The sequence below is a fragment of the Bombina bombina genome, chromosome 2 (genome assembly GCF_027579735.1).
Source record: "Bombina bombina isolate aBomBom1 chromosome 2, aBomBom1.pri, whole genome shotgun sequence".
Classification (NCBI taxonomy): Eukaryota; Metazoa; Chordata; class Amphibia; order Anura; family Bombinatoridae; genus Bombina; species Bombina bombina.
Window position 1 is genome coordinate 685,117,671 of NC_069500.1, and position 16,336 is coordinate 685,134,006.

The 16,336-nt window shown below is 38.8% G+C and overlaps 1 protein-coding gene across 1 annotated transcript in view; it reads left to right on the top strand.

Annotated features, from left to right (window-relative positions):
* Positions 1 to 16,336, top strand: part of LOC128649411 (prostaglandin reductase 1-like) — a 166,613-nt gene that overhangs the window by 137,874 nt on the left and 12,403 nt on the right. Inside the window, exon 9 of the mRNA XM_053702664.1 lies at positions 14,838 to 14,956. Coding sequence (XP_053558639.1) covers positions 14,838 to 14,956 — 119 coding nt within the window. The remainder of the gene's footprint in view (positions 1 to 14,837; positions 14,957 to 16,336) is intronic.

Here is a 16,336-nt window from a genome sequence, read left to right on the forward strand (position 1 = left end):
CAGATGTAGCTCACCATTGTTTATCAAAATGGCACTGTGTCTTCATTTAAAGTAACATATTTTTATTTTAAGCAATAATGGTGACAGTTATCTTCCACAAAATTGAAATAAAGGAGAAAGAGGGAGGAAAAGGAGAGATATAATAAACAGTGAAGGGGGGAAAGTGGGAGAAGGAGAGACAAGAGATAGGGGGGGAGAGATAACGTGTGGAGAGGGTGAGATAGTGAAGGAGAGATAAGTGAGGAAGAAACAAGAAGAAAAAAAAGGGAAAGTAGGGGAAAAGAATAGATAGATTTTCCCCCCGTTATGTCACATTTAAAGTCTCCTGAACAGAGAATATACAAACATTTAGCAACCCATCCGCTCTAGGAGCAAAGGGGTTAAAAGACTGTGCCCTGCTGTGAACTGCAGCGCTGCACACACACAAAACAAACTGTTTAATTGACAATAAAAACAATAAAATCCTTATTTACTGCTGACCTCTGCCCCTCTTACCTTGCTTTAATTCATTGCTCTTTTCTTCTGTCACTGTGGCTGAACTGCCTTAACGGAAGGAAGAAATATCAGAACCGCGCTTGGGCAGGAAAAAGGGGGAGAGAAGGGAGGGGACAGCTTTTGACAGTAAGTGCTGCTCAGAATTCATGGAAGTAACGAGCCACAGAACAGCACACACTGCACATGCTGCTTACTTCTACAACTTCCCCCAGTCTGTCCTAAGTGCTCTTCCTCCCTCCAGGCTCAAGTCCCACAATCACACTGCAGAGAGCAAAGGCTCCTCTCAGCTCAACGGCTATCTCCACAAAGATTTTCGCGCCGTTGAGCCGGGAGGAGCCTCGTGGGGGCCATCACGTGAGCCAGGGAGCCTATCACACACCGGATCAAGAGCCTGGGGGAGGAGACAGAGCACAGGCTGAAACGACCGCACAGTTCAGCCTGTGCGATTATGCCTCTATAGGCATGGGGCTGGGGAGGAGCTACGCCTGCACAGTGAATACATTGCGATCACTGTGCAGGCATATAGAGCTCCTTACCGCACGTGCGAGTGGGGGGTGGAGACTGGAGCCTGACTGTCAATCTATGACTCAGCCTCTCTCAGCCTCAGGCAGCAGCAGGATGCAGGCAGTGCGACGAGCGCCATGGTGGTGTGGTGTGACGTCACGGACGTCAGCACACACTGAGTAGTCCACCCGGTCCTAGCTCCTGCCTCCTGCCTGATAAATAATACTGTTACTGACTTACTGTACCAAATATGATGATATAGCTAAGCTGGCATGATGATACACTGCACAGACACAGGACAGCACACAGGAAAATAATACATTATTAATAAATATAATATAAATAAAAAATAAAAATAAAATTTTTCATAATTTTTTTTTCTCATTTTTTTTTTATTTTCTGCTCATTTTTTCCCCCTCCTCTGCCCCCTGGGGGTTCACGTGCGACAGTGCACATATAGAGGAGCCTCCACTGGTAAGGCGTATGCTACAGGTGGGAGTCTTTGGGGAGGGGGTTCTCCTCAGGCAGACAAAAAGGCTCCAGAAAGCCTGAGTACCATTGTTGTATGCATGTTTATCATGCACAGCCAAATTCTGCCCCTACTCAGCCCTAGAAAAACATGAAGGGAGCATGTAGAGAGGTTATGTAGTGTCTGTCGCCTAGTATGTCACCTGGATAAGTTAGAGTTGACTTCTGTGTTCTATCTTAAAGGGACATGTAAGTAAAAACTAAACTTGTATTATTCAGATAGAACTTTTGTTTCCTATATCAAATTTTCTTTGTTGTGTTGGCATTTGTTACACATCATATCTAGATATGCTCAATAATGTGCATGTATCTTGGGTACTATATGACAGCAGTGTTTAAAATTTTATACATTATTGAGAAATGCAAATACTGCTGTCATATAGTGTTCCTTAACATGACACCAAGAGAACCAAAGTCAATTTGATAACAAAGTAAATTGGATTTTTTATTTCATGCTCTATCTGAATCCTAAAAGTTTAATTTTGACATCCATGTCCCTTTAAACCAGGTTTGTCCAACCTTAAATTATTCTTCTACTACATTATGGGCCAGATTACAAGTGGCAAGTTATTTAGCACTTTCCCTCATGCTCAAACACTGCAAGAAATAAACTTTTAACTTGCCTGAGTTAGCGCATATTACAAGTTGAAAGTAAAATGTTTGCATGCAAGCTAACTTGAGGGCTTCGGATATCGCAACCCACAAATTTTTTTTTAAAAAAAATTGCCAAACAAAACAAAACTGAATACCTTTAAATATAAAAAATACATTAAAAGGTAAAAAATCATAACCTTACCTTTACAAAACAAAACTAACATTATAGACATAACTATTTTTATTTTTGGTAATTTGTTGTTTTTTTGTAAGGTTATTTTTGTTTTAAAGTAATGTTAGTTCGTTTTTTAACGGTAAGGTTGCATTTTTTTTTACTTTTTCAGGCAAGTGTTTTCTTTTTTTTAAAGGTAATTAGTTTTTTTTTTTTTTTTTTAAAGGTAACGTTAGTCAGTTTTGGGGTAACTTAGGGGTGTGTTAGGTTAGGGGGTTTATATTTTAGTGGGTTACCTTGTCAAGGGGTTTTTGGGGTTTTAAGGGTTAATTGTAAAATGGAATACTTTGCAATGGGTGTTGTGGTGGTTTAAGGGTTAATATTGTAGTGGGTTACTTTGCTATGGGTGTTGTGGTGGTTTAAGGGTTAATAGAGTAGTGGGTTACTTTGCAATGGGTGTTGTGGCAGTTTAGGGGTTAATAGTGTAGTGGGTTACTTTGTGATGGGTTTTTTGTCACGGTTTAGGGGTTAATAGTGTAGTGGGTTACTTTGTGATAGGTGTTATAGTTGTTTATGGGTTAATAGTGTTAATAGTGTTGGTTACTTTCGGATTGGTTTTGTGGTGGTTTAGGGGTTAATAGTGTAGTGGGTTAGTTTGTGACAGGTGTTATTGTGGTTTAGGGGTTAAAAGTGTTAATAGTGTAGTGGGGACTTTGCGATGGGCTATGCAGTGGTTTAGTGGTTATTAGAGTAGGGGGCTTATTGCGATTTGTGTTAGAGCGCAAGTATGGGTGTTTTTTTTTACACTTTTCTCTCTCCATTGAAGTCAATGGGAGAGTAGATTAATGCGGTCGCAATAATCTAACCTGTTCTTTGCATGTGTCGGGTTAGTGCGCGAGCGATAAATATTTACTTTAAACTTGTAATACACACACTACCTGATGCACACAAAAAGCAGAAGTCAAGCGGAGTTAGCATGCGAGTGGGAGCAGTAATTACTGCTCCACTCATAATCTAGCCCTATGTAATTTATAGTTGTTTTTCATGTTCCTATAATGTTCATTCCTTCTCTCACGATTTACCTTACACGTGCGCCCCACGTATTGTATTCCACATAATTGGCAGGTGAGAAGATATATCACAAACATGGTGTGTGATAAGATATCTACAACCTGTGGAATGAGACACAAAACTGTTGGAACCTGAATTAACCCTTAGAGTGCTAAGTACTTTCCCACCTGAGTGCTAAGCTTTTTTAAGTTTTTTTTTTTAATTTTATTTATTTTTTTAAACAAAATTTAACTTTTTTTTTTCCAGACCCCCAAGACTTACCTTTCTAACTATGGGTCTTGGTGGTCTGTAACTGATTAGATGCCTGAGATACAGGCTTCTAAGCAACATGCCCCCTGCTCCTATATTTAACATTGTTAAGTTTAAATAAAGTTGCATGGTGACGTCATCCCGTCATTGCGCTTGACGTCACCGTGCATGCCCCAGCGATGCCTGTCACTTTGCAGGCCCGATCACTGTGGTAGGAGCGGGTGGGAGCCCCCAGATCTCCCTCAAGGTGGGAGAGTGCTAGCGACGGCTCTGAGCCGTCGTTAGCACCAGAAGAGGAAATTCTGTGATGGCTCAGAGCCGTCGTTAGCACTCAAGGGGTTAATATAATTACACATTCTGTAATTTTTAAATAAACATTTGTAGACTCCCTTTTTGGCTGATGATATTAGGGAATGCTTTCTCATACCATGCCTATTAACAGCCACTTTACTGGGGCCAGTAGGTTTTTTAAAATTTGTAGCCCGCTTAAAAACCTATTAAGGCTTCCTATTAATTAGATTCCCCAGAATTGGGTCTCTCTGTATAAAAGCCCAGTGTAGGTTTAACACATTTGTAATCTTTTTGTGATTAGTATTGAAATGGGTAGTGAACATAGTATCACTAGATTTTTTGCAATCCAAAGTTATTAGATATAAAATATACATTTCTGTCATCCATTTTAGCTCTTTAGTATCCTTCCTCAATTATTAAAGCTGGATACTCTTTTCTAAGAATCTTTCCTTTATAATTGAACTTTGTTGTACATAATTTATCATTCAACTACAGTTCCTCCTTTTTTTCTTAAACTATCCATATGGGAAATTCTGTTTCCAACGACCATAATGGTTACTCCTATATTCTATTTAGCTGTTTTGAAATGCTTTGTTGAGATTATGTTACCATCTTTTAAAAAAGATAAATTAAGACCCTTTAGAAAGTAAGACCAATTTTTTTTTTTGTTATTAATATGCTGAATAAATGGCTGAGCAGATAAAAAATAATGTGACCAGGGGGGAGTGAGGGAGGGAATAGAGCTGTTTGGGAGGGATCAGGGGTTAGGAAGTGTAAGGTGGGAGGGTAATCTATACACTAAATCTAAAATTAACCTTACAAGCTACCTAATTGACCCCTTCAAAGCTGGGAATAATAGAAGTGTGATGTGCAGCTGCAATTAGAGGCCTTCTAGTTACCAAAAAGCTATGGCAAAGCCATAAATGTCTGCTATTTTTGAACAAAGGGGATCCCAGAGAAACTTTTACAACCATTTGTGCCAAGTTTGTTAAAAAAGTAAAAAAAAATTTAATCTGATCACATTAATCTGATCACATCTTTTTCACGCGGTTGCTCTACCCTAAACAGTTGCTCCTGAGACGCAGGAGCAACTGTTTAGGGTAGAGCAACCGCGTGAAAAAGACAGGTATCTGAATGAACTGTTACTTATCTGTATTATATATATGCCTGTGAAAAAGACGCAGCGAGGTTAAGCTCCCCTCGACTCCTGACGACCTCACGTTGTTACTTGCATTTAGACACGAAGGGGTATAGACTGTACTCACCTAGTCCGTGCATTTCTGGGGACATGCACTACACTTTTGGATTACAAATATATGCAATCAATACATGCATTAATGTGATGAACATTCATCTATTTTTGTATACTGGTGCACCAGTCTCCTTCACGGCCTATTTGCTATTTTTATGCATCCTTGATATCCCCTGTATGTATGTGATTTGTATGTTTGGATGTATGAATTAATGTAGCGTAGTTTTATTAAACTCATTTGTATTCAAGAATTCGCCTTTTTCTTTTCTTTTATTGCATACAGTTGTGCTCTCTTTTGCCTAGACTTTTAGTAACCTGTATTTTAGGTTCCTACTCCCTTTCTCACGTTGTTACACAGAAATTAAATATAGTTTTGACAGGTAAATAAAAAAAAATCAAGGCTTTATTTTTAAAAAATATGTTTAAAGTCGCACACAATAAAGGGGCGCCAGATATGTTATCAATCTATCAGAGTAATATATGTAATATATATATATATATATATATATATATATATATGAAACAATAATGATATTAATACAATATATATATATAAATATATATATATATATATATATATATATATATATATATATATATATATATATATATATATATATACATATATATACATAAGTGAATGAAGAGCACTCTCATTTCAAGTCAAATTGCCAGGGTGCAAACAGAAAACAGATAACAATAAACCATGGATGGCACTCGCTGGTCTTTTGAAAAAACGTGCCTTTAATGTAACGCTTCAGAGACTGTATCCCCTTCCTCAGTCTGAGGAAGGGGATACGGTCTTTGAAACGTTACATTAAAGGCACGTTTTTTCAAAAGACCAGCGAGTGCAATCCATGGTTTATTGTTACATATAATATATATATATATATATATATATATATATTGTCAGTATATTGCTGGGTTATAATGGAATATATTTAATAATTATCCTTTAAAATAAACCCCCAATAAATATGCATATACCAAACAATAAATTTAATGTAAATTCCTTATTTCTTTGTATTAGTTAAAATGTATAGACACATTGAATTATATTTATAGAAAACCAGATATGAATCAAAACTATACATGTTTAAACTGTTATAATATGCTATGCAAAGATCATAAAAATGTACTTATTTATTAACCTTATCCACAATTTAGTTTCATTAAAATATCACAATGAGATACCAAGATATGAGCTACTAACTTTAACAGTGCTTAGTTAAACAATAGAACAATACACTTTAACAGTCAATTACTATGCTAAGTTATCTGAGATGAAATACATTATTTAGCAGCAATAAAGTAAATTCTAAAATATAGATATATATTTGTAGAAATAAATTACTTAGCACTAATAATTAATTTTAAAATACACAGGCTATGAAACACAAGGTTAAAATAAAAATTTGTTCTTTTAAATCTGCTAACTGCAGTTTGACTTTAGCAATAATGAATGTATTTGCTTTAAAATATCAAATTATAGGATTCATACATTACCAACATGAACCAATTTAGTATTCCAATCTTTTCAAGTATATTTAGATCACCTTGTTTGAAGAAAAGTTATTGCATAGATCAAGAGTTAGTCTCAGCTTTTGCTTAAAGTTGATCGTGTCCCAAGTATGGCAGCCAGTTATCAATCAGACCAGTGTAAGCAGACCAAAGACTGTCCTCTCTTGCATTCAGCTTTTATGTATATAATCATCGATGATCTGTTTTTGGTCATGCCCTACGGATGCTTGTCCCTCTCATTGGTCATCTGGGAGAGTCTTCCCTGATTGGCTCTGTATGGATTAGAAGAGAGTATATAGTGACCAGCGCCAAATATAGTAATTTACTGCAAACTCCAACTAGAAAAAATAGGACAACGTTTCAAACCTATAATAAAAACAATGTAAAGATAAAAAACACTAGGGAGCGCTCAAAATGAGCTAAAGAGTAAATTAAACTAACCTACCCGCAAAAAAAATATTTCAGTATAATTGATAATATATATAAATAAATAGTATATATAAAGAATAATTGATGCCAAACAATAGAAAGTGCCAGTTACAAACACATGTTTTTTTACCAGAATGAGTAATAGTATAAAATATTTAATTACACTTAGACAGTTATACAATATAGGTCGACCTATTATAAATAAACATACATATTTAATAAAACACAATAAACAGAAAATAACAATCAATATTAGAAATGGTAAAATACACCCATTTGAGCCAAATGTTCGTATAGCAGTTGAAATCCAATGCGATAATATCCTTCAACTTGTCACTATATGGGCCCACAAACAGGTCTGTGCAAAATTGTATATAGGTGTAGAAAAGCCATCTCAGATTGGAAAAAAACGTAGCCGATGGTACTGAGCTCCTACGGACAAAAAATACTTTTAATGTATGTCAAATGTGAATGACAAAAAGTATATCCGTACTCACATATTAAATATCAGGAACCGGCCTCCAGTCTGTAAAACACTGATCCGTGCCATGGATCACCCACAGAGGGTATTATTCAGTCTCTGGAACAAGAGTGCTTACAGCTATAGACATATACAATCTGGCTATAAACCCGGTGATGAAATGCAGTTTTTCTTTTACAGGATTAGGTTTGCCTTAAAACAAAATCTAAACTCCCAAGACCTGCTTGAGCGGCCAATACCGCAGTCTTCACCTTAAAGGGTTATTTCGCCAGAAGTTTAGCAAATGCTCCAAATATAGGAGCCAGGTTAAATGAGCAACGCGTTTCAAAACAGTAGTTTCTTTTTCAAGCTCTAATTCAGAAAGTCAGACTGCTTTCTTTTAAACCCTGTATGGATGGATTCCAATAGTTAATTTATTTGGCTGTTATACCAGTTCCAATCCCCTAGGGGGCAGCAGACAACCAGCAAATACAGTCTCACCATCAATCACTGCTAATCCAAATATCTCCCTATATATTGATTATTTAACATACTATAACTTTTTGCATTAATGACTTACAATATTGATTATAGATCGGGTAATGTCATGTCATTTTTCTGATTACTCCAATACCAAACACAGTCACCTAGATCACGAGTTTTGCATTAGAGGCTGTGCGGTGCTAACGAGCAGTTTATGCTCACTGCTCACTTACAGACAGCGATGATATTACGGGTTTTTACAACCCAGACAAGAAGTGAGCGTTGAGCAAAATTTTGCTACTTACCGCACTCCAATGCCAGCGCTGCTAACGTTAGCGGTGAGCTGGTGTAACATGCTCGTGCATGATTTCCCCATAAGAATCAACGGGGAAAGCCGGCTGAAAAAAAGTCTAACACCTGCCAAAAAGCAGCGTAAAACTCCCTAATGCAGCCCCATTGATTCCTATGGGGAAATACATTTTATGTCTACACCTAACACCCTAACATGAACCCCGAGTCTAAACACCCCTAATCTTACACTTATTAACCCCTAATCTGCTGCCCGACATCGCCGCAACCTACATTATATTATTAACCCCTAATCTGCCGCTCCGGACACCGCCGCCACGTACATTATACTTATGAACCCCCAATCTGCTGCCCCCTACATCGCTGACACCTACATTATATTTATTAACCCCTAATCTGGCAGATTAGGAGTTAATAAAATTAAACTAGTGTTTGCGAGGCAGGAGTGTGGCGGTTTAGGGGTTAATATATATTTTATAATTGCGGTGATGTCCGGTTCGGCAGATTAGGGGTTACATTATTTTTTTAGTGTTTACGATGTGGGGGGGGGGGGCTCGGTTTTGGGGTTAATAGGTAGTTTATGGGTGTTAGTGTACTTTTTAGCACTTTAGTTATGAGCTTTATGCTACGGCGTTAGCCCATAAAACTCTTAACTACTGACTTTTAAATGCGGTAGGAGTCATGACAGGAGAGGCTGTACCGCTCACTTTTTCCAAGACTCGTAATTCCGGCGTTATGCAAGTCCCATTGAAAAGATAGGATACGCAATTGACGTAAGTGGATTTGCGGTATGCTCGAGTCGTGGAAAAAAAGTGAGCGGTACACCTGTACCTGTCAGACTTGTAATACCAGCGTTAGGAAAAAAGCAGCGTTGGGACCTCTCAACGCTGCTTTTTCACCCTAACGCAAGACTCGTAATCTAAGCGACTGTGTTTCAGGAGTGTAACTTTGATTACATTTAACCTAGTTGAAGGAATTACTTTGAGCATGTAATTTTTACGAATGAGAAAGTCAATAAAAGGGAAATATCCGGCTACATTATCTAATTCAGTTAAAACCTAAAAAAAATAATTTACTGTACAAAGTTTACATGGAATGAGTAGTGGAAAGGAATGACAATTTTAAGTAAAATAGTATTTGGTACTTACAACAGTAAGCCCCCCCCCCCCCTCTGTCATACACTGCACCCGCAGCACTCTCCTTAGTGTGGCCCTACTTCTTGCAATACAGGACTCGTAACTTAGGGAAAACACTGGCTAGAGAGATCTAGAGGTAATGCACAAATGTAAGCAGAACAAAGTAAATATTTTGTGTAGGCCAACTAGGTCCGTGCTTAAAGGGACATGAAAATCAAAATTTTTCTTTCATGATTTAGGTCAAACATATCATTTTAAAAAACTTTCCAGTTTACTTCTATTATCAAATTGGTTTCATTCTCTTGGTATCATTTGTTGAGGAAGCAGCAGTGCACTACTGTTTTCTAAGTGAACACATTGGTGAGCCAATGACAATTGGTATATATATATATATACAGCCACCAATCAACAGCTAGAACCTAGGTTCTTTGCTGCTTCTGAGCTTACCTAGATGAACCTTTCAACAAAGGATAAAAAAGAAGGAAACACATTAAAGCTGTTTAATTAATAAATCTCTAATTATGACTTTACTGTCTCTTTAAGCAGTAAAGTTTTGAGAGGTAGTTATTCCTATTTTATTAAGTTTTGTGTTCTTTTTCTGCAAAATTATTTCTATTAGAGTTTTTGGTATATGATCATTACAATCAAAACTATAACAGATATATTCAGGCAACCAACACCATCATAAAGTACAAGTAAAAGTAGCATAAAACATTAAACAGATGAAAACAAAACAGGAATTACAGCAAAGCTTGTATAATTGACAGTCCATGTCAGAGAGGTTCCCAGGGAGTGCAAAGGGACGTCACTGACCTCAAACGTCTACAAGGCTCCTAGAGTCACTGTCCATTAGGCACATTTTCCTCTGCTTCCCTAGTTTTTAGTTATTTTATTCTCAATTAACTATCCCTAGGTATCTAGTGGGAATTCATGACCCCTCCATGTGACTTGTTCTCCACTTGTGGATGACAGAACATTTCCCAGTGTCTAGGGTATCACATTAACTAAATATGCTACTGTGTATTGTTCTACAGTATTTTCTAATGGGGATGGTGATGGTATATAGATATATATCTTTGTTACCTATGAAAAATGATATATGTTTATAATGTACAATCAGGAGTATGACCTTTCATTTTTTTTTCTATAAATGTAATAAGAATTATCAAATTCAGGGCTTGTTTCCATTGAGCCATAGAAAATGGTTCCATTTTAGTACCAATTTTCCCTTCAAAAAGTTAGCGTGGTGCATACAGTTGCTCTTTTCAGCTGAATGCAAGTTTGCGCTGCTAAACGACGTCGGAATTCCTGAAAAAGCACACCATACCAAGTAAACCATGGTAAACCGAACTTACTCTATAAAAACAATGGTTTGCACCAACACTCTTTACCTGTGATTGCCTTTAGAGAGATAGACAGGGGTAATAGTTGCCCTTGTAAGAGTTTGGTGGGTTGGACAGAGATTTAGAGTTTGTAGAGAGAGTTGGAGTGAGCTTTGTTTTATTCTAGCGCATATAATAATTAGGAACACACATACACATACATACATTAGTTAATACATTTGTATTCACACACACACCCTCACACAAATACAAACACATTTTTTTTAAACGAACACAGTACACATTTTTTTCCATTTCATTAACCCCATATCCCCTTAATTTGTTTATTTTTGCATTTCATTAACCTCATATACCCATCACATCTTATTTTTCTTATTTTACTTGTTTTTCATTAACCCCATATCCATTTTTTGTGCTGTATTAAATTAACCCCATATTCCCTTTTTTCCTTGGTTAGAAAATATTGCTCATAATAAAACTTTATCTGATATGTTCCACCTTCACAAACCACTTAAGGGCCCACATATGTCAGGCACACACACTGGACTGGACTGGTTTCAATTGATTATTTAATTTATATAGGTCCCAAAACAAAGATTTGTTTGTTTGTTTTTTTTAAATGTAAGAAACTAATAATTTTTAATATAATTATATTTTCCAATATATTGATATATGTAATATGTATTGCTGCCCTAGGCATGGGTCTAGTTTGAATTTTGTAGATATGTGCTTGTATATATTTGTATATGTACATACATATTCCTATTTCCAAAGACTTAAAGGGACAGTAAAACCCAAATTTTCTCTTTCATGATTAAGATAGAGAATACAATTTTAAACAACTTTCTAATATACTTCTGTTATCTAATTTGCTTCATTCTCTTGATATTCCTGCCTGAAAAGCATATCTAGATAGGCTCAGTAGATTCTGATTGGTGGCTGCACATATTTGCCTCGTGTGATTGGCTCACCCATGTGTATTGCTATTTCTTTAACAAAGGATATCTAAATATTGAAGCAAATTAGATAATAGAAGTAAATTGGAATTTTGTTTAAAATTGTATTCTCTATCTGAAACATGAAAGAAAAATGTTTGGTTTAATGTCCCTTTAACTGCAACTATTCCTATACATGGGACAACAATAAATATTACACATAAAAATGTATTTCTACATTGAAACACTTGCATTGTTTGCAAGATTTTAAATTTCAATGGGAACTATGCCTCAAAAAGCTAAATGTTTCTCTTTTTTTTTTTATACCTTTTTAAGCTGGGTGTAATTTTCCTCAATGTATTGAGAGCTGCCAACAGTGTATTAATCATGGTTTGCACTTTTATTGGAAACCTGGTATAAGTTATCCCTTACTTATTATGGGACGCATAAACATTTTGACCTATAACCCGCCATTGGAAGCAGTCAATAAACAAAATTGCTTCCAACAGCATATTTAACAGTTTGTGATCTTGAGCAAACCTAATTACGGTTCAATGGAAACAAGTGTGTGTGTATGTGTATGTATGTATGTATATATATATATATATATATATATATATATATATATATATATATATATATATATATATATACTAGTCCTAAAGCCCGTTCACACGGGCCATTTTTTGCAGTACATTTTTTGCAGCTCTCTCCTTCCCCCTCTCTTTTGCTCTCTCTCTCTCCCCCTCTCTTTTGCTCTCTCTCTCCCTCTCTCTTTTGAGCTCTCTCTCTCCCCCTTCTCTTTTGAGCTCTCTCTCTCCCACCTCTCTTTTGCGCTCTCTCTCACCCCCTCTCTTTTGCGCTCTCTCCCCCCTCTTTTGAGCTCTCTCTCTCTCCCCTCTCACTTTTGCGCTCTCTCTCTCCCCCTCTCTTTTGTGCTCTCTCTCTCCCCCTCTCTTTTGCGCTCTCTCTCTCTCCCTCTCTTTTGCACTCTCTCTCCCCCATCTCTTTAGCGCTCTCTCCCCCATCTCTTTTACGCTCTCTCTCTCCCCCATCTCTTTTGCGCTCTCTCCCCCCTCTCTCTCTCCCTCTCTTTTGCGCAATCTCTCTCCCCTCTCTTTTGCGCTCTCTCTCCCCCTCTCTTTTGCGCTCTCTCACCCCTCTCTTTTGCGCTCTCTCACCCCTCTCTTTTGCACTCTTCCCCCTCTCTCTTTTCCGCTCTCTCTCCCCCTCTCTATTGCACTCTCCCCCGTCTCTTTTGCGCTCTCTCTTCCCCCTCTTTTGCGTTCTCCCCCCCTCTTTTGCACTCTCTCTCCCCCCTCTCTTTTGCGCTCTGTCTCCCCCCCTCTCTTTTGCGCTCTCTCTCTCCCCATCCATTTTGCGCTCTCTCCCCCTCTCTCTCCCCTCCTCTCTCTCTCCCCTCTCTTTTGCGCTCTCTCTCCCCTCTCTTTTGTGCTCTCTCCCCCCTCTCTTTTGTGCTCTCTCTCCCCCTCTCTTTTGTGCTGTCTCTCCCTCTCTCTTTTGTGCTCTTCCCCCTCTCTCTTTTCCGCTCTCTCTCCCCCCTCTCTTTTGAGCTCTCTCCCCCTCTCTTTTGCACTCTCTCTCCCCCCTCTCTATTGCGCTCTTCCCCCTCTCTTTTGTGCTCTCTCTTCCCTCTCTTTTGCGCTCTCTCTTCACCCTCTTTTGCGCTCTCTCTCCCCCCTCTCTTTTGCGCACTCTCCCCCCCCCTCTCTTTTGCTCTCTCTCCCCCTCTCTCTCTCCCCCTCTCTCTTCCCCCCTTCTCTCTCTCTCCCCCTCTCTCTCCCCCTATCTCTCTCTCTCTCTCTCCCCCCTATCTCTCTCTCTCTCCCCATCTCTCCCCCCCTCTCTCTCTCTCCCCTCTCTCTCTCCCCCCTCTCTCCCTCTCTCTCTCCCTCTCTCTCTCCCCTCTCTCTCCCCCCTCTCTCCCTCTCTCTCTTCCCTCTCTTTTGCGCTCTCTCTTCCCCTCTTTTGCGCTCTCTCTCCCCCTCTCTTTTGCTCTCTCTCCCCCCTCTCTCTCTCTCCCCCTCTCTCCCCCCTTTCTCCCTCCTCCTCTCTCCCCCCTCTCTCTTTCTCCCCCCTCTCTCTCTCCCTCCTCTCTCTCTCCCCCTATCTCTCTCTCTCCCCCCCCTCTCTCTCTCTCCCCCTCGCTCTCTCTCTCCCCCTCTCTCTCTCTCTCCCCCCTCTCTCCCCTTTCTCTCTCTCTCCCCCCTCTCTCCCTCTCCCCCCTCTCTCACTCTTTCTATCTCTCCCCTCTCTCCCTCTCTATCTCCCCCCTCTCTCTCCCCTCTATCGCGCAACTGCGCTCGACCATGCCCCCTTAACGCCCGGCCATGCCCCCTCCACGGCAATTCATGTGTGACCACGCCCCCTTTATGTCGACCACGCCCCCAGCTCACACCCGGTCACTCCCACTTTGGCTGCAGATCAGCTAGGGAGTAGGGACTCAAAGGCCAGGTGTGTTTGTCCTCGTGCTGTCTCTACTGCGCATGACAGCTTCGGACAAACACACTTGGCCTTTTATATTATAGGATATATATATATATATATACATACAGTATGTTGGCATACCTTTTTTTTCTCCTTTTATTGCACTTTCCTTTATTGCACTTCGCAGATATTGCTTTTTTTACAAATTGAAGGTTTGTTTCGAGCAACACTATCTGCACCATTTTTCAAACATATACACATAAATACACGTGTACACACACACACACACATATATATATATATACACACACATCACCAGCAAAAAAATTATGACTCACTGAAGGCTCAGATCATGGTTAGCATTTTTGAACAATAAAGTATTTTTTTAATGAAGGTATGTACATTGTTTTTTTAGATAAAAAACAATTGCACTCTACTTAATAGACTACAGTATCGTGTAAATATTACTCTTATATGCACTGGGCAAAAAAAAAAAAAAATTGTGTTCGCTTTATTTAGATGGTCTGGACCCAAATACACAATATCTCTGAGGTATTCCTGTTTATACGGAAATCTGTACATGTACTGCATTGATGACTTTGATGTGTTTAACACAGGTCCATACATACAGCCATATTTGCTCTTTAAACAACTGCGCATGGAAGGATTTATAGTGTTGAGCTGGGAAGAAAAATTTCCAGAGGCACTAAAACAGCTCTTGGAATGGATTGTAGAGGTATGATTCATGTTTGTCAAACGTGCTTCCAAATAAATTGATTAAGTTCACCTTTATGTTTAAGATGTAAATTTTGCTTGCTATTTAGGGGAAAATGGAAAACCATTCTGAATTTCTCACGTGAATATTGCTTAAGTACTGACAAAGGGCTAGATTATGAGTGGACAGCTATTTATCGCACTCTCTTGCACGCTAACTCTGCTAGAAGTTGGATCGGGTTGCATATTACTAGTAGAAAGTAAAAGTTTTTGCTTGCGCGCTAAGCCGATGCAAGCAAAAAGCCCAAGTTAGAATATCGCAAATGCTTTAACATCTTCCCCCTTAGATTTCAATGGAGCGCGAAAAGTGAAAAAATAACAACCAACAAGTTGTGCTAAAACCCAGTTGCATTTAACCAAGTGCGCTAATATATCACATTCCAATAATCTTCACATAGAATAATATGGTCTATTTATTTATAAATACATAAATATATATATATATATATATATATATATATATATATATATATATTTATTTATTTTTAAATATACATCTATTTATATATATAGAACAGAAAGAAAGTAGTGTGGCCTGGGCGCTGAGAAATAAGTGCTACAAAGCAGAGATATGCTGCCAAAATCCATCTATTGGCATCTATTTATCAAGCCGTCAACCGCAAATACGCTGGAATTCCGCAGCGTATTAGTGGCGAGCCTAATTCGCCTTAATTATCAAACCCTACAGACCGGCAAAAGTAGAATTTAGTGACGTAACATACAATCCGCCGGACTCAGTCCGACACAGATCGATGCTTACGTCATTACAGATGTTCTGAACGCATAGGAATCAATGGGAGTCGGAAAGCAGCGAAAGCTTATGTTTGCTGCTGCCCGATATCCCATTGATTCCTATGGGAACGTTTACACCTAACACCCTAACATGTACCCCGAGTCTAAACACCCCTAATCTGCATCCCCTACACTGCTGCCACCTACATTATACTTATTAACCGCTAATTTGCCCCCTTACACCGCCGCCACCTACATTATACTTATTAACCCCTAATCTGCCCCCCTACACTGCCGCCACCTACATTATACTTATTAACCCCTAATCTGCCCCACCTACACCACCTACATTATACTTATTAACACTTAATCTGCCCCCCTACACTGCCGCCACCTAAATAAAAGTTATTAACCCCTATCCCGTTGCTCCCGGCCCCCGCCGTAACTAAATAAATGTATTAACCCCTAAACTGCCGCTCCCGGAGCCCACCGCCACCTACATTATACTTATTAACTCCTAATCTGCTGCCCCCTACACCGCGGCCACCTACATTATATTTATTAACCTCTAATCTGCCCCCCCACACCGCGGCCACCTACATTATATTTA